The 19,685-nt window shown below is 34.7% G+C and overlaps 1 protein-coding gene across 12 annotated transcripts in view; it reads left to right on the plus strand.

Moving 5' to 3' along the window:
• Positions 1-19,685, plus strand: part of CADPS2 (calcium dependent secretion activator 2) — a 284,902-nt gene that overhangs the window by 202,211 nt on the left and 63,006 nt on the right. For 8 of the 12 annotated variants that reach the window (XM_068189862.1, XM_068189864.1, XM_068189853.1 and 5 more), the window contains exons 14-17: positions 2,831-2,932; positions 7,047-7,110; positions 9,185-9,308; positions 11,822-11,842. In XM_068189862.1, coding sequence (XP_068045963.1) covers positions 2,831-2,932; positions 7,047-7,110; positions 9,185-9,308; positions 11,822-11,842 — 311 coding nt within the window. The remainder of the gene's footprint in view (positions 1-2,830; positions 2,933-7,046; positions 7,111-9,184; positions 9,309-11,821; positions 11,843-19,685) is intronic. The other 4 variants (XM_068189855.1, XM_068189865.1, XM_068189859.1 and 1 more) reach the window with 1 other exon arrangement.

The raw sequence follows: 19,685 nt of genomic DNA on the forward strand, positions 1-19,685 counted from the left end.
GTCAAGACAACAATCTTGCAAGATTTTTGCAGTTAAAAATAAGTTTTAAAATTCTGGTCAACCTTTACTTTTGGTTCATTATTTAAGTGGTTAATGGTTAAACAGCTACTTTCCACTTGAATTTACTAGTTCTAGTTCATGAAATATTTATTTCAAATCTCTTGTGATATTTAAGTCTGAGTGAATTAAACAATTTGATTTGTGACCAGAGACAACATTATATCTGTGCCAGTTAGATTGTGATCTAAGCAGATAAGACAAGCCAATCCAAATCCAATTGACAGAGTTCTCAAAAAATGGTAAACTAATATGAGTGAGAGAGAGAAGGCTACTCAGGTTTTGAGTGTTCAGTGTTTCACCTAGTTCTCTAATTCAAAAAAATGTTATGAACAATAAGGAGGAAAATGAATGTGGAGGAAAGGAAAATTCACTCTCCATTACCTTCTTGAGAAGATGATGTTAAAGTGAAAACTCTTCTTAAGACAGTCCATCACTTTTCTTGGCTGAGTTCTTGTAAGAGAGTTCCCAGGCTGCAATACCAAAGCTTAGTACTGGTTTTGAATTGAAAAAAATCAAGTCCATAGCATTTGAGACAGTAGGAAAGACACATCTGTTGTTGCTTTTAATTGCAAAATAGTTCTGGCATACTTTATGGATGGCCTAAACCTTTGAAAACTAAATGACTGTGTGAGTCTGATTTTCCTTGCAGGCACAGTAATCATATAATCAAAGTAACCAGATCAAAACAGTGCTATTTATTTTATTCAGTCTTTAAAGTAAATAAAGGAAAAATGTCCAGAAGATTAAATGAGTGGAAGTATTGAAGTATTTATCTATTCTTAATATTTCAGCTTATCTCAGAAACTGTTTCCTTTTTTCCATGGATTCTTTTCTAATCAGTAGCAGGTATATATTCCCTAAAGTAGAAAAATTATCACCAGCATGATCTGTCTCAGGACTGTGTTGCAATTTTATATTATTGTTGCAATAAAGTTTGGAAGAAGAAGAGACAAAATTGTGGTTTAGACTTCATGCTATTTTCTAAAAGCATGTTTTCAAGAGATGAATTTTTCAGTGCTATCAGTGGTCATTTTACAAAACCTTTTTGTGTACTCCTCCTTCTGGGACATCTGCTTCTATGCAAAAATATATTTAGCAGTTCTGAAAATTTTAGTTGTTGTCAACAAGGTTCCTTATGACAACAAACTCAGTGAAGTGACAGGTCCCTGGTACGTAGTGATCCCAGCCTTAGTGCAGGATGACAGATATGACATCCTACTGGCTCACCTTTTTCACTTACTGTTATCTGGACCCCTAGGTCTTTCCTGACATATATATGACATGCCTCAGCGAGGCTTAATATGACAGAACTATTTACTTTATCAGTCCAGAGCGCAATCTCTCTTGACAATGAAATCAGACAGTGCAATTTACTTAAATTTGAGCTCATTCTATTTGTCAGAAGGCTGAGGTAAAGTATCCTGGCATCCATCAAAAGAGAGAAGATAAGTTTTTTGCTCTTTCACATCACATTTATACAATGGTGCATTGATGTGCCTCACTACTCCCATCCCCACCATATCTGATTTTTTATTGTTGTCTTCAAAATAATTTAAGGAAATCAGGCATTCTTTCCACCTTGACTTGACAGGTCACAAATATAAGTGATTTAAACAGTGAGAGAATTGTTTATGTCATGACCAGGTAGCAACTTATCCCTTCTAGGTTTAAGTATATTGCAGAAAGTTAAAGAAACAATTTAGGAAAAAGATGCTCACAGAATCCTAGAATGATTCTTAGAACATTCAGAAAGTTCCAAAAAAAAAAGAATGTTGTCTTTCTTTATGTCATTTTACTACAATTTTCTCAGTTATAGAAACACTAAGATAATTTTGGAGGCTCTGGAGAAGATACGGGACAGAGCCACACATAGTGTCAGGTTCAGAAACTCAGGTGAGACCTTGGAGCTAAGAAGTTAAAAAAGTAACAGGAACATTTCAGACACTTCTTTTTAAAGTATGCAGTGTGTGAGGAAGTTGTGACTGCATGGCAAAAATAATATTTGGGAGCTGTGTATTTATTTTTTTTTTACTTTTGTCATAATTTTAATATAAATACAGTAGTAACACTTTTAGGCTAAGACTTTAGACAAAGTGTATGTTTAATATACTAAATATAAGCTCATTTTTAGTATTGTGACTTAAATTTGATATTTTAAAAATGACAGTGGTTTTGTTTTTAAAAGTCTTTTTAGTTGCATCTTTAATGCTGCACCTATATGGATGTCTTGATTACATGATACTATTAGTCAATATAGGAGAGGGAATCAAACTCTATCCTCACTATGCAGGATTCCTAGGTGTTGCCTGCTGTGGCTTTTCTCGCTGCAATTTCCCTCCCACCTTTACTTTAAAAGCACTTCTGGCTATATTGTGCCTCTAGGAAAATAAACAGAAGATTCAAGGAGATGAAATTTAAAAAGATTTGAGTAGACCTCCCTACTGTGACAATAGTACTAATTTTCTTGAGAAAAGATACTGTCTTTTCAAAGTGTTTGAGAGAATTCTATGCTAACTTGTGTTCATATTGAGATGATGGAGAAACTTAGGACTTCAATTGAAAAGTTCAACTCAAAAGTTAAATTCTTTGTCCAGTTGCAGCCTGTTCTTTAACTATATTTACAAGTAACTGCTTATCCTTTGAAGCAATGAGAAAGAGGAAAGGGGAGTTAACACTCATATTAAATGAAAACTTTAAAAATAAAGATCATTGTCCAAAGACAAATCAGCATGAAGAGATATCAATGATTTTTAAACATTTAATATTACAGGCCAGATGGAATTGGAACAGTATCTGTGGAAGAGAAAGAAAGGTTTGAGGAAATTAAGGACAGACTTTCCTCCCTTTTGGAAAACCAAATAAGCCATTTCAGGTGAGTGTATAATTTATTCGATGAATGCTACATTTTTTTCTGTAAGAATTGTCTCATGGTGTTTAATTTTGGTCTTGAATGAGTGGAGTGAAAATAAAATGGTCTGCTTGCAAAGGAATAGCTTAAATATGGAATAAATTATTTACACAACTGGTCGTACTTGAAATTTATTTGTGTAATATGTGAGTTGGAAATGTGATAGAAAAGATTATGTAAGAATACAGTCCTTGATTTTGTTGATTTTTTCAAAGTTCAAGCTTTGTATAAGTCTAACCAAGAAAACTGTCTGAATTAAAGTGACTGTGCCATAACTATTTTTGGATTACTATGGATCAAGAAAATCATATGAGTAGAGAACATCTTTAATAGATGGCAGCTAAAACTTTTCATCCTGTTTAATGTAATTTTCTTGGTTTCATTATATACTTATCTTTCTTAAGTTAAGGGTCATCACGCTCAATAAGGAGTTTGTCATATTAAGGACTGTCAAAACCAGCAGAAGGTGTTTAGAGAAGGAGTATGAGGCACAGAGGAAACATGGGATTTCCTGCTATTTTGTAGCAATTGATGATTTCCGAAACTTCTTATAAAAATTGCAGACCACCAAGCCTGTTACTTGTCAGACTGAGCCACCCTATCTGCTGCTATTCTGTCAATCTAATTCTTTTAGACTGTATTTATAGAAATTTTTTGTCTCTGTATCACATCATAACAGCCAGTTCCACAGTTTAAATAGTTCTTTGTGAAACAGAACTTTCGTTTGGCAAGGTTGACTATGAGTTTGTTGAATGCCTTTCTGGTTTGATGAGGTAAATATCTGGTATTCAGTGGCATCATAGGTCATTGGGGATTTTTTTGAGCATAGAGGACATAGTTGCCTTCACTTGGGATTTCATATCCTTATTAAACTAAAGAGAGCTATGGTTCTCCTTGGAGATTATTCCTTTCAGGGAAAAACAGCGGTCTTTCCTTTCCTCATTCCTCCCTTCCTCGGGAACAAAGAGCTCTTGCAAGAGAAATGATACACAGTGCTCCCTACCTTCAGGCCTTCACATGCATGAGACTAATTACAAAACTAGTCTAAAGTTTAAATAAGTCTAAATGTCTAATAAAGTCTAAATGATCTTTTGAGTTGGAACAAATAAAAATCCCCATCCTGTCCACTTACCTACACATTAGAGTTACGTTGATGAGCTTGGGCTGCAACAGTGACCATAGAACCTTTCTGCCTCAGTCTTGGTGGATTTCAAGCAAATTTAAACAGCATTAGAAAGTCCTCCTTGAGAGCAATTAATTGTGTCATTCAAACATGAATGACTTCATCCTTCAGAGTACTCTAAGATTTGCCTTAAAATCCTATTTAATCAATACAGACAAACTGTACTCTGTCAGGTGAGGAGTAATTACTATTTCTTACTGTGAATAAATATTAGAAATAAAATAAAAAAATAGGGGAAATGTCTGGATTTAAACGAGGATACTGGCATACTGCTGGAAGAAAGAAAAAAGATAGTGCCTTAGAATCTGATTTTATAAAGCACATAAAGTCACAATGTAGGACATCCTGACAAAGCAATAGAAGTAATATTTTAAATAAAACCTTGACTCAAGAGATGTGTAAGGATCACTGCTGTTGATTAACAAAGAATAACCTTGTCTGTCAGATTGCTTTCTTATGAAAACATGGTATTAAAACAACTCCATATTTCAGTTCTTCAAAATTGTTATGATAACTGTGAAATGCAAAATATTTGGAAAACTACATTAAACAGAGAGGATTTATGCAGAGTATACATTGATTTTCTCTCTTTGGCCTTACTGTCCTTGAATGCCCTGTATTCCCTGTCATCAGGTAGCCCCACCATCTCCCAGGCTGGTTTCTTGTTTCCACTGTCCTTTCTACTGTCAGTTTGGGCATCCATGCTGTTTATTTGTTACATTTCCTAGAGATTTCAGAGACTTTCGTGCCCTCCATGTTCAGATAAGTTTTATTATTTTTAAATGCCAGATTCCCTATGGTAACCTCTTTATCTTCCTCATGGAATCACAGAGAGGGTGTCAGATTGTTTGTTACCACTTTGGTTTCTTAATTGTGGCATGCATTTGGCTCCTACTTTTTTGAATTTTACCTCAGGCTGCTTGTAGGTTTCTTGCTTTTTTTGAATGTATCTTTTGCTTTTGTTTTTCAAGTTCTTCATTTTTTTCACAGATCCCATTACTGAAATTGTGTATACATGTACTAAATGTACGTGTACTGAATTTTTTGGTCTGTTCTCTTTTGCTACATTATTAAATTGTATTGTCTTATTGCTACAGAGCACCTCTTCTGCTCTACACCTCTCAAACTATGTCCTCTTCACATTTGAGACTGAATCCAGAATATGTTTTTTGTGGGTCTTAAATTAGCAGTTCAAGGAAGCAATTCAAACCTGTGTCCCAAAATATTATCATTATACCTTGTCCTAATGAGATATCAGTCAAGTGCATATGTCTAGAGTTGAAATCTTGAATTTGCACCTCCTCTAATCTCACTTAACATTTTGTAATCAACTAATTGTTCTAACTAGGGGATCAGTGGTACAGACTTTCAAAGATCATCAGCATTTTTTTTCTCTGCAATATGTTGATACTTATTCTAAGCTTTGCCCTCTCTCCATTGCTTAGTGTTGTGTGCACTGGTCAGCTGTCATGGACAGTTTATTTGAAGAGTGCATGTCTCTTCCTGCCTTCTCAGAGCAGCTCTGAACATTTACTGTGTCCACTTAAGTGACTAGGTCACACCCATCTGGAAAAGATGCTCTCCCTTGCCTGCCAACTGACCCGCACCTTCCAGTTTTAATACTTCCCTATGGCCTTTGTAATTTTCATTTTCACTGCTATCAGCCTGGTTGCGTTATGATTAACATGCAGTCAGCCCATCCTGTGCTAGTGGCTGTCATCTAAAGTAGTTCTTAAGGTACTTACACCTTTCCTCTCTGTCACCTTGTCTACCCACTGAGACTTCTGATCTCTGCCAGCCTCTCAGGCATCAAATGTGGAAGAGACAATATTTCTGAGAAAGCTATCATGAAAGTCTTGGACTTTAACCTCTTGCCTGGCTGTGTGAATTTTATCTCTGGAGTCTTTACAGAGACAAAAGTAAATACTGGAATTCTTGCTGCAGGAAATCCTGTTTTGACCTCATTTATAAGGCTTTGTTTTGGCTGACTAAAATGTAGATCTAAAATTCACTGGTCTGAATCCTTTTATCATTAGAAAAGATTTGACTAGTGGAAAACATTACAATAGGAGGCTACCATTCTCAGTGAGTAATAATAAGAAAAAAATAATCTCAGCAAAGCAAAAAATCCTTTTTTCAATTGGGGATATCCCAGTAAGATTTATAGACAGGATTAAGAGAGGTTACAGTTGCCTGAGCATTGTATTCTCATTGACCTGCTATATTGCATCATTCAGCAGACAAAAATAAAAAATAAAGCTGTGAATGCAATTACTTTTTAATTTACATGATTTTACGAGTGGTTATGGTTTAAGTTGTAGCTATTAAAATTTAAGATAAGTGCTTTTCCAAGGTATGTTAATATAATAGAAAAAACACAGAATATCTGCCAGCATTGATATCTCCAGAAATTAAAATATCTGACATTTTATCCTTGTCTTAATCCAATTTTAAAATAAAATACAGTATGCAGAATTCTGCTTCATAGGTCCAGTAGCAGTCATGGCTACATGAGAAATAGTACCTCTTTCCAAGAAGATGACAATTAAAGTCATCAGAAAGCTTTAAATATGCTTCATAGCTGATAATTTGAAAGTGATGCTTTCTGCCTTTTAGTGTTTTTTCTGCACTTAGGCCTAAAATGCTGGTAGGCTGATACTGCTGTTATATGTATGTACTCCATGGTAGAATAATAAAGTGGCTTTCTGCTTTTTTTAGTACTTCATTTAAGGGAGTCTTCTGCTAATATAATGCAAGTTGTATGCAGATACATCTTAAAGTAAATTCATAAATCAGATTTTATAATTCTGATAATTTTGTGTTCCTCTTACTTTTTTTTCTTTCTCCTTTTTTTTTTCTTTTTTTTTTCTTTTTTTTTCCTTTTTACTTTTTAAGATACTGTTTCCCTTTTGGACGTCCTGAAGGTGCTTTAAAAGCCACACTTTCATTACTTGAAAGGGTAAGTTTGAGAACATATTTTAAGTTCTGCTGAGCCTGCATTTTTCTTTTGCATTCAGGTTGCTGAAAGCAGATTCATGTCTTCTCAGGTATTTTACTGCTGGTGTGAACTGCTGACTGGAATGATGGTTGTTTTTGTTTTTCTCTCATTGTCTTCCACAGAGGCAAACAGCTGTTTTCTGCAGGACTTATTTACTGGACTTTCACTTCAAGCCACTGAATTGTAGTCAGTGACTCTGTTCCTTTTATATTTAACACTTATCCAGCATTACCCCTAAAGTGGTACAAGTCTACTCTAGAGCCCCCATTTCCTGCTGTTTATGCCTTCTATGCTGCTGTTATTGTCTATACTCATATGTAATATTAAAAACCTTCTCTATAATTCAAGTAATAGTCTATAAATGCCTTATCTGAGTCAATTTAAGTAGCAAAAGCTATGCACAGCAAATCTGACATGGGCAGCTATAAACATAAATTCCTGCCCAGCAAATCCTCTTGTACTGACTGGAAAGGAGAATACCTCATAATGATAAAAGCATCTCAGTCATCTCTGTGTAAAAAGGATTTTAAATTCCAGCAGAGATTCCAAAGGAATTGTATCAGCAGGAGTCTGATGAAGGTATGAATTCAAAAAAAGTTTAGTTCCCGGGCTGTGTTGCTTTGCCAAAATCTGAGAGGTTTGATCCTGGCAAATATTAGTTATTCTGCAGTGCAGAACACTTCATGGATAGAAATTCTGTCTTAGAAAACCTCTGCCATGTTCAGAAAACACATAGGGAGTCTAGGTATATATGTTTTATTTCACTTACCATCTCGGTGATTGTAGTGCTGTGTAGTGTAGTGCTGCTTTGGGCTTTTTGAAACATCCATTTCCTGTCCCCTTTCCTGCTGTTGCAAATGGTAATGGTGCCCTAACTGGTGCTCAAGCAGCACCACTGTCAGTCTTGACTGGGAATAAATGTGCTTTCCTACATTTGTGAACACAGAATAGGTTAGAACCATCTTATTTTACCTGTCTTTGTAAAATTTGAAAAAAAAAATAAGACCAAGAACAAAAGATTTTGAATATTGTAAATTCACTTGTCAATAACCAGAAGTTATTGAATAAAAAAGCAAGGAAACACAGACAGAGAAATCATATTTGTGTGCAGGTATTCTAGAAGTCTGCTTCACAGCAATGTCTTCCTGATAGCTTCACTGCTGCTAAACCTGTTTCTTTCCTACCACCTCCTTTGGAGACTGCATCTCTTGCTCCCTCCTTTTAACAGTAACTTTTAGATATATAAGTGTGTAGCTTGTCCAGGGATCCACTTGAGAAGCATTTTTTTAAATCTGAAATTTCATTATTTACATGAAAATGTGATAAAAATAGTTGAGTTTTGTTTACACTTACCTGTTGAAAGTTAATGGAGTGCAGAATTAAAATAAAAATGCAAGTGAATTATCAACATTTTTTTTAACATAGTAATCCTGAGTATATTATGCTGCATTCATATAAAGGGGTATGGATTCTTGGTTTACCTCAATAGGTGCAATAGGTGAGGTAACAACTCACATGTTTTGAAAACATTTATATGGAGTGTTCTACTTGTCCACAGTAAAATGTTCTGCTGGAAGTTCAATGTTGTCCCTGTCCACTATATAGATGACATTTTTTTCACAGCAAGGACATTTTGAATTTCAATAACTTTACCCTGTTGAAGAGTCCAGGGTTCTGCATTGGTGGAAGCTTTTCCACAGGTGAGAACCAAGCCAATTCCCACAATCACATCTTCAGTGGTAACCATGATCCAGCCCATCCATGGAATTCTCTTCTTCTATTGGTCTCGATGCCACCCAAAGACTGACTGGCATGTTGCAAGTTGGCAAACAGGAGGGATAAATACTGTACAGGCAGTCAAATCAGGGCTGAACAGAAACCTTCAAAGATGAAGTTCCACCAGCTGAAATAGTTCCTTTTTGACTTCTGCCTTCAATAATTATCAGATCTGTAGTAACTTTAGGATAATTTTATCGTTTTTCTGTGGGGTTGGGGAAATAATTTTAATGAAGTGGTATAATTGTCTCTGACACAGGTTTTAATGAAAGATATTGCCACTCCTATACCAGCAGAAGAGGTGAAGAAAGTGGTTAGAAAATGTCTGGAGAAGGCTGCCTTGATCAATTACACTCGACTTACAGAATATGCCAAAATAGAAGGTTAGTACAGCAATCAACTGCTGAAGTGGCTGTAAAAGCCAACAATGCCTATTAACTGCATATTCCATGAGCAGCCTTTTCCCTTTCCAGAACAAACCCCTTCCACAGCAAGGGGAAATGTCTCATTAAAATCTCAGCTGGTGAACTGTGGAGCTTTTTCCTATTCATTGCTTTAATATGCCTCCTGGGACCCTGTTTGAATAAAAGACTAGGACTTCCTAATTTAAGTTGCCCTTTGTTCTTACTTTCGAGTTCTTCATAAATTTAAGAGGTTGTTTATGGGTTATTTTTTATTTCTCTAGCTATTTCTAGTGATTAAACTACTGACAGGAAATTCTTTCCTTAACAGCAGTGTCTCTGCCTTGAAATTTGAAAACTGTGTATATATTCTTTTCTGAAGTATTTATAAGGCAGAAAAATAGATAAATGCTATTTATTTTTACTAGTCTGTTATCAGATGTATAATAAAAATCTGATTTTTAAAACCTTATAATTACATCCTGATTTAATTAATTAAGAGGACAAAATACTAAGTTTGAAGGTAATCAGGAGTTTTCCTGAAAGTTCGATATGTTCTGTAAAGTATATTATGAATTTAACTAAAATTTTGCTTAAAAAAATGGCCAGGATGCACAGTGTCATTTTACTATTTGTAAACCATATGTAGAACAAAAAGGAAGTCATAATAGTCAAATGCTTTGTCAAGACAGACTTTTATTCTCCATAAAGTACAAAAAGCTAGAGATACTCCTGTCCAAATGTATTCAAGAACAGAAAGCTGTATGCATTGGATTTTTGGAGCTAGAGTTAATCTCAGGAAAATATTGTAGTATTAATTCTGGGGTTTTTTTTAAAATACAAATTTTATGCATATTAATTTTTAAATAGCATATATTTCTAGCAATACACCAGAAGAAACAGAGATAGCTTAAGAGCAAATTGAAGAAGCCTCAAATATTTAGCAATATTATAAAGCCAACTTTTTTCCCATTTTTATCTCTGCTCAAATTCTCTGAAAAACATGAGTTAACCAATCTCACAAGTGATTAACAAAAGATCCATCTCATCACTATAGCAACCAGTATTATATCATGGAAGTAACAACATGAAACCATCCTAGTAACCAGTTTATCATAATTAATTATGATATCATGTTGTGTTAAAGAAAAAAGGGATGAATATTAAATCTATTCTGGAAAATGAAAAGGAAAAAAAGAATGTTTTCCTTATTTTTATATTTCTGTATTCATAAAGAGAAATGTTAATGTTCAGTATTTAAGTCGTGTATCAAACCTGTTGAAACAATGAGTAGATAAAAATATAGAAACATTTTTATAATATGAAAAAAGCTTGCAAAAGATACCTGAACACACTGACAATAAAATGGATTGGAAAGATTTTTGCCATGATGTAAATCAATCTTTTCCCAAGATTTTTTACTGTATCCTAGAGAATTGTGGGACTTCCCCTGAAGTAGCAGTTTGCACTTTGAGATATTCACACTGTTAACACTGAGTAAGCTGGAACAGCACATGAAACTTACTCCCATACTTTGACTTGCAGTTTTCTTTTTTGGATTTATTGCCTTTTGATTGGAACACAACTAGATTTTTTAAATAGTTTTACACTCATGTAGTTGTAAACTCAAAGCACGGCACATCGTTGCATATATAAAGAGAAATAGGTGAAGTACTTTTCTGAGAATAAAGTACTGTTGAAAGTAAAGGACTCCAGCATCATAACATCAGAAAATTCAATGCACTGGATTTCAATGGCAATGAGACCTGTATTGGTATCTTTTGATACTCTGGTCATTACAAACACCCTACTTATGTACCAATATAAATGTAATATTTTTCAGCAATAGGTTTCATTCTGCTTCTTTAGGTTTATAGGAGCATTTCTGTATCTGTGCACTGAAATTACATTCTTCTCTTGAAAGTAATTTATGTTAGAATTAAATTAGTAATTTATGTTAGAATTTGCACTGAATGCTTACTCCTCAAATTGCATACAGAAAGCATAGAGTCCTTATCTTTATAATATTACTGATGTCCTCAAATGTGGCTGGCACATCTTTTGGAGATTTTTCTCCTTTGACTATTTCTTTAGTGAACATCATATTAGTCAGTCAGTCAAAATATAAATATAAATATAAATATTACAAGATGATATCAGCTATATACACCAATAGCAAATACCTAAAAAGTAGAGATACAAAGAAGGTTCTAATACAAATAATATTCTCGTATATGATTATGAATTCCCATGCACAATATGGATGCAAGTTCAGTGCCTGAGCTTGAAATAAAGACTGTATAGGGCTAGTAAATGCAAATATATTACTCAGAAATATGCACCATTTCTCCCTCACATGAAAAAACCCATCACTTGTGTGATGTACTCAAGACGTTAAGAAGCTATTGTCTCCTTATGTGGTATTTATTCTTCTCTAATTATATGAGTTTTATTTCTGTAATTATGTTTTTCCTTTCCTATTTTTTCTTATTTAGCAACAGCGGAAAAGGACTCAGGTGATTATTATTTGTGTGCATGTCTGCATGTATTACAGATGTTGTGTGTTGTGTCTGTTGTTATTATTTTTCTTGATTTGAACAATACCAAGATACTGACCAGAACATTTGTGAATATTAAAATTAATTTTGTTGTAGTTTAGTCCATGTACTTACACTGATACTTAATTATGATGTACCTGTTTATTAGCAGTTTAGCTAATAAATAGGTATATCATTTTAGGCACAGCAGTTTTCTGTTTTGGAATATGGTGAAGTTGTATTTTCTGTGAAAGGGGTATAACTAAATGATTCAGGAAATTTTAATTCTGTTAAATTCAAAAACAGTTTGTGTATTTAGAGAAATATAATTTCATAGTCCTCTGCAAAAATTGTATCCATTTCATAACAGGATTGGTCAGTTTATTAGTGAAGATATTGCTAGGAAAACTAATCTTGTAAAACTGGTTTTACATTTCTCTGATATGGCTTTTATTAGTGATACATTATAGGTATAGCTGAGGGTTACATGGATGGTAGTTCTTTGTGTTCCTGATTTCATGATGATATGGTGTATATTCTCCAACAGTACAGGGAGGGGGTTTTGAGTTCTTATATCCCAGTATTTAAAAATCATCATACAAAGAGCACAGCTGATGTAGTATTTGCAGCTGAGTAGAACTGACTGAATAGAAGTATGAGGGATTGTGCATACCTGTACTGTGAAATAGAGCTGTGCACTGCTTTGTCTTACCTGACATAGATAGCCAAAGAAAGACTGATTGTGGCGCTTTGCGGGGTTTCACAAACAATATCAACCACAGTTATGGGAAGAGGCATTGAGCTGGTAGTTCTCTTGTGATGAACTAATTTTCCATCTGGAAAGACATACTGGTGTGATGATAGCAAAGTTGCATGAAGGTAGTTCAAAGAGAAGCTCCTTGCTGATGAGGGGCTTGAAAATTACCAGCAAATTATTAAGACTACTTTTTTTAACTACTGTATCCATAACTGAAGTAAAAAAATTCCACTGATTTCTAAGACTTCCACTGTTTTTTGTTTAAAAGCTTTAAATGCCCTGTAAATAGGAGATCTTCTGGAATTGTTAAAGAGGGTAGGCAGTGTGCTGGTGGAATGGATATTCATGCCACAGTCTGTTAGGGTGAGTTGATGGTAGCCCGCATTGCTCAGATGATCTGCTGACCCCTCCCATCAACAGGAGAGGTTCCTTAGGCAGGGGACTCCGAGTGTTCTGAAGGTCCTTCAGCAGTTTCTCTGTGCAAGGCCAACCTCACAGCATCAAATACAAAACACCCTAAAAACAGTTTCCCTTCTGTGTAAAATACCTAAAGCTAGATAGCACAAATATTCAGTTTAATATTTTTACACCTCTAGGTATTAAAGAAAATATCTCTTGAAATTAGAAATTCAGAAACAATAATTGAAATTAATTTAAAATCATTTGGGACATTTTAGAGATTTTTTTTCCTTTCACCTTTGCACTCCAAAACCTTGCCTGTGCACTTTTATACAATGTATACACTTTTATACAAAGTGTATCACCTCAAGTACAAATCTTCCTTGTGCCACACACTTGCTAAGCTTAGTTTTTCTCAGGCTCTTTATGTGGGAAACCCAAAACCATTAAGCATAGATGACAAAGTTACAGGCACATAAATAAATAAATAAATAAATAAATTACAGTACCTGATTTTAATCATTTTAAATGCTTTGAAAGAAACTTTAGCCCTTCTTAACACAGGATAGTGAAGTTGTCCCTTAAGTGACCTGGCAAATAACTAGATTAGAGAATGGATGAGAGGAAAGCATATCACATATAGTAAGTTCACTGTCTGAGTTAGCTGAAGCTAGAGGTTTATAGGCTGCGTTTATAATTTAGTTGCTTAATCAAATACCAGTTCTGACTAAAAATGCAACTGAAAATTAATCAGAAACTCAGAAAAAAAAATTATTGAAAGGAGATAGACTGTATCCACTGGAATTTTGTGAAGCATTGAACGTATTTCTCTGATGCAAAAGACAAAGCCACTGGGATGAATCCCAATATGATGACATTTTAGGGCCAAATCCAGCTGTTATCTCTAGCTGGACTCCTACAGATTTCATCATGAACTTGATGCACATATGCTTAGCTCTAATACCATATATTGTACTTTTGTGGAAAATGAAAAAAAACTATTTCTAGATAACTGTTATTTACCCTTTAACTTGTGCACTATATACTGATAATGAATCTTGAATTTGAGGAGTGTCCTCGTAAGGTAATACAGAGGTGAATATGCAGATTCTTTTTTGGCCGTGTGGTTGCCAGGTTCCCAGGTCTATTCCCCAGGTGCTCTCATTTTCACAGTCTCAGCTGAATGAATCTCTGAATGTTTTCCCAAAGACAGTGGTTACTTTCTTAATAGCAAACATGGTGGCATAAGCAGCATTTCCATCAACAATATTTGTTTACAGTCAGGATGACATTTTATTGAGCATCCCTCATCATTGTACTGTTATGAATATAGAATAGATTTTTTAACAAAAATTACATTTGCCATGGCAATTATACAGGGTTCATCATGTCATTCCTTATAACATGTACAGCTGAATTTCTCATGGAGTAGCTAATCTACTCAGTCAGTGTAATTACCATTATGAAGAGAATAGCAGGAAAGCTACTATTATAATTTTGAACTGTATCTAAGAACTCTCATATAATGTTCTGATAGTTTGCAGCAAGGTTTATAATTTTTAAAGGATATGAATCACTACATCAATACATGAAAATCTCTTTTTAAGTATGACCCATTTTCATTTCAGCATATGCTGCCTTTGAGATTTCACTACCTGAAAGCACTTTTTAAATTGTTTTGTATGGCATGTATTCCTTTCTTATTCAGTATTTAACTTATATTAACTCTTCCTATAGATAAAGTTGAACAAAAATTGACCTGCCAGATTCTGAGGCCAGAGACAAACAGCATTCTTCATATGAATTTTGCATACTTCCTATGAAGAGCCTATAGAACTTACATGGCTCCATCACCTGTTTTCTCTCCCTCAAAAAAGATAGCCTTCCTTACACAGACTTCTTATTTTTTACTTATATTTTATACACATCCATACACACAGAGTAACAAAATGTATTATTTATTCCTTCTCATGAATTAATGGTTTTCCCCCTTAAATTTATTAGAAAACTGAATGGCTGAGGACTAATTAATTTTGGTATTGCTGCTCTTATTGCCTGAGAAGAGACAGAAACTTACACATAAATACATTTTTCAGCACAGGGGCATTACCTTGTTGTGCAAATATAAAAGGGATTAAAGTGGTAAATATCTGAAAAGCAAATAGGGCAGTATTTGTCATTGTCCATGGATATTAATTTCTGAGGAAATAGACAGATTGTAGTCTTTTAACTCACTACTTTTAAAATTCTGTAGTAACTCAGTATACTGGGCTTCTTCTGTCAAACCATTTGAATAAAAGGAATAAGAATAAATTCCATTAAAATTGGAGTAAATATTTATTCTGGAGTGTACAATTGTTCAAAGACAAATCAGTTGTCATGCCAAAATTTGTTTCTATCAGAAAGGCTGCCAAAGGCTGAATAAATGTTAACTCCATACAAGAGAAGGTCAGGAGAAACTCGGAAGTTTGGTGGGTTTTAAGACATCAGTCATTAACATACTCATTACATACATACAAGTTTCTAAAGGAAGGGTCATATGTAAATGCCCTCAAGGCTCAGAAGGATCTGTCTGGCTTAAAAAGAAGAACACTACAAACATTATTGAAGCTGAGAAGGCAAGTGGAGAGAGTCATTGTACGTGGAGAGGACTTGATTAGAACTCTCCATGCATGTTCATTTCACTGAACAAACAGAAGTGGGTTGCACAGCAGCATAGCACCTTCTTGGTGTCTGTTGTGCAATTAAATGGAAATGAGGATATGAGCAAACATCCCTGATTTCAGGTTTGTACCTGTACAAGAATCCCCAGATTGTTAGGTCTGCATCTTGATACTCCTTTGTAAGCATATCTACATCCTCCTTTAACAGTAGGGCTGAGTCTTTGTCACTGAGCTTCCTCTTTTTAGTCCCCTGCTTCACCCACAGGAAGGTCATTTCAGGTGCTATTTGCTGTACAGGTGTATCATCACCTTACAGTTGAATTAGTTCCCAAACTTAAGCATGCCAACCTTGTCCTCTATCCCAAATGAGGGAGGGATAATTCCATCCTTCATTAGCATTTCATCATCTCCGGTTCCTCCATGCCCTATAACGCATTTTTAGACAAGAATTTAGTACTCATGCAACCTAGGCGTTCATCACCTTGTCTCAGAGTAGCTGCCTGTTCTTCAATTTTATCATTTCAGGAGTCTTTATTAGTTTGAATACCTTCTTGAACACTGGTGACAAGAACTGTGCAAAGTCATCCCCATGCACAGTACTAGCAGTACTGTTATACCAGAAATGTTCTATCTAATATAGTCAAGGGACACGGGGTTCTGATATCTGTATCATGCTCGTGTCACACAGCCCTTCTGCGAAAAGTTAATTCAACCCAGTCTTAGAGTTTTGATCATTTTGTGTCAAAATGTATTGTCCCTTCTTAAAGGACTTTAATATGTTTTCCTTTAACTCTTGAAGGTATTTTGATATATTTCTCTCTCCCATTCTTTGGAATTGTTGAATTCTTCTTACTGCATCTTTCTATTTCCCGTGTTTTACACATTGTCATTGTGCTTCTAATATTTATTCTAAAGTCCCTGGTGGAAATATTAAGAAAGCTAACATGAATCTTCAAGGAATCTCTCAAGAATCCTTTTTTTGCACTTTCTCAGCACTGCGTATTCCCTTTCACTTGAGGCATCTTCTTTATACCCCACACAGTTTCTTTTTAAATCCTCATTTTCTTCAGCTTAACTGGTAGTTTTCCCATGAGGCGCAGTATCAAATGCTTCATTAAAGTCAGAATAGATAAGATCTACTGAATTTCCTTTATACAAAAATATCCTATATAGAAATGCACAAGTCTAGTTCAGCCTACCTTTGCAAATCTGTGTTACATTTTATTTTATTTGCTGTTCATTTTATGTCCTCAATTAGTAATTTCATCAAATTTTGTTTTAGTTAATAATTTTCAACATCGCTTTTCCTTTCCCCTTGCCTGCTAGCATTAGATTTCTTGTCATTTTTCAGTAAGGCTCCAAAATTTAGAATCTTAAAATATTCTGTTTATTTAAAAATACTTTTTACTAAGTCTGCATTTTCAAGTGTCAGTTTTCTCTCCATCTGATAGGTGAGTTATTAATCTATCCAGTTCTCTTTATTCATGAAGCCTTGCAGTTTGGCATGTTTGTTATCTCTGAGTTTTATTCTACAGTATCAGGAAGTGCTGACAATATTAGTTCTTTCCTCCTTTGAAGTGAAATTAGAAGTGAGAAAAAGAAGGAGAATACCAACTGCTTGTATCTGTGTTGCGAAAATCGGAATACAAAAAAATCTTATATAAAATGCTTTGATGATCAACTGGTAAAAAAATTAGATTTTTCTTCTGCTTTTACATTTTTGATTTTGTTGTTTTTATGCTTTTCGATGAGCCAAGTTTCCCTTTAAAAAAACAAAACATGTGATTGCCTCATGAAGGTAATTCCATTGAATACTATAATAAATTGTAAAAACCAGAAAATATTGTAGCATGAAACACTTAATAAAATGGTAGTTCATGGAATAGGAGATGTGAACTCTAACTTTTTACAGATCTCATAATCTTTCTGTACATAGCTAATAATGGTAATTAATTATATTTTTTTCCCTTAGAATTTAAAATACTGCTGAAATCTTAGAAAGCAATTATGTAAAGACTGGTTTCAGCTTCAGAATTAAAGCTAAATTCCACTTTTTCTATAAGGTTGGATTTTTTTTAATGTGAAAAATATAGAATGTTCTTCCAGATCTACGTCCTTACTTTTTCATGCAGAATTAATTCTGTGAGAAATTGCACAAAAATTTAGCACAGTGAAATCTATATTATCTGTGGGTAGATTATAGCAGTTTTGGGTTAACTCTTCAGAGTCAGTTCAGGTGTAGTAATATACTAGCTTCAAGTAATCTTGCAGGCTTCACATGTTAAAAAGCCAAATGAATGGGCCCTGCTGGAGCAGAGTTGGCTCCATAAAGCTCAAATGATGATGTGTCTGTTTTATCAATTACATTGTGTCCTGCTTTACTGTAAGCCCATTGAGGCTGTGAACTTGGGAGCTTCTCAGCATTCTTGCCTTTTTTCCAATACCTCTGCTTGGAGACAGGTTGGCTTTCCTGAGAGACTGGTTCTGGACATGCTTGTTTGAAGAAAAGGGGGAAGAATGAAATACAAGGCAGGGGAAACCAGTAAGGGATATATGCTGTGTCACTGAGGGGGAAACTGGCAGGCCAGAGTCAGGAGTATCCTAGCTGCATCGTATTCATAACCAAGAAAAAAATACCTCTTTAATGAGCAGATTCCTGTGCGCAGCAAATGTCAATGAGAAATTAATCACAAATGTTTAACAGCTTACATGCTGGGGAGAAAATGAGAGAGGTGAATTGTGCATTTGTCTTTAAGGATGTCTTCAAGTCTCTTGTGGAAAGAAAGCTTAAGGTAGGTTTTAGACACACTATTGTTAGGTTTTAGACATCCTGATTGTCTCAAAAGGAGGACTGGGGAGAAGTTCCCTGACCTGTGTGATGCAAGAGGTGAGACTGGATGATCTGACAGTCCCTTGTGGCCCGAGGCTCGGTTGGTTCATGGAGCAGTCACTTTTTCATTTCAGTAGTGCTTCACTCATTTAACTTAGCTCATTTAACAATATTGCTCGGTACCTATGTGACTCACTGGTAATGCATACTTGAGAAAACATCCATTATTTGCAAAGCCTGGTTTGCTTTTTCATTTTGGCAGGATGTGAAGCTGGAAACAGATGATTGATGGCTTTTTCTGTTTATTTTCTAAAAGATGTCAAGCAGCATATTTACTGACTCGACTCCTGCTGCAACTTGTTCGTTTGAACAGTGTAAACACATCTTAACAACCTTTAGTAATTGCTGGAAGAAAGACATCATGAATATAATGAAAACTGACAGCACTGATTTCCATTCCTGTAATTCCTTTATGCTTACAAAGACAAGCACAGTATTTGGCTCAGGTGTTTTGGAGGTTCTAAAACTTCCAAAAAAGAATTTATTGCCACTCATATTTCATATACACTACTTGCTTGGCTAAAAAAAATAATAATATTTCATTCTTTATTTCTCAAATTACTTCATAGCCCCTTGTGTATATACACATGTAACTGTTTGAGATCCATAAGACGTATTCCCTAGAATTTGAAAGGTTTTAGTTACAGAAGAAAATGGCTAGGTGGTGTGGAAACTTACATGTGGAAAAGGAGGCTTTATATGAAGCTTAAGTGAAATGTGGGGAAGTCTATATCATGCAAAAGAAAGAGCATATACTGATTTATTCTGTGAAAAAGTAAACAAAAAAAAATTAGAGACATTTGTCCAAGGTTACAGACTGTGTTCAATTCTCTGGCACCTTTTCTTATGAACAAATCTTCTAAGAAAATAATGATTTTTAAAATATTGTGAAAAGCTAGAAACATTAAGGGTAATTTGCATAGTTTTAGCTAGTAATAAATAGTTTCAGTGTAAACTAGTAAATAGCATGGTGAATTTTATGGAAACATGAAATTGGAATTCATTCAGTCTAGTAAAGCCCACATTTTTAGTCATTCCTGCCATGAAACATCAATTGGAAACCTACCATACTCAACTTAAAGGTGTATTTACAGTTTTCATACTCCTTTTCCT

This window comes from Anomalospiza imberbis, chromosome 5, assembly GCF_031753505.1.
Source record: "Anomalospiza imberbis isolate Cuckoo-Finch-1a 21T00152 chromosome 5, ASM3175350v1, whole genome shotgun sequence".
NCBI classification, from domain to species: domain Eukaryota; kingdom Metazoa; phylum Chordata; class Aves; order Passeriformes; family Viduidae; genus Anomalospiza; species Anomalospiza imberbis.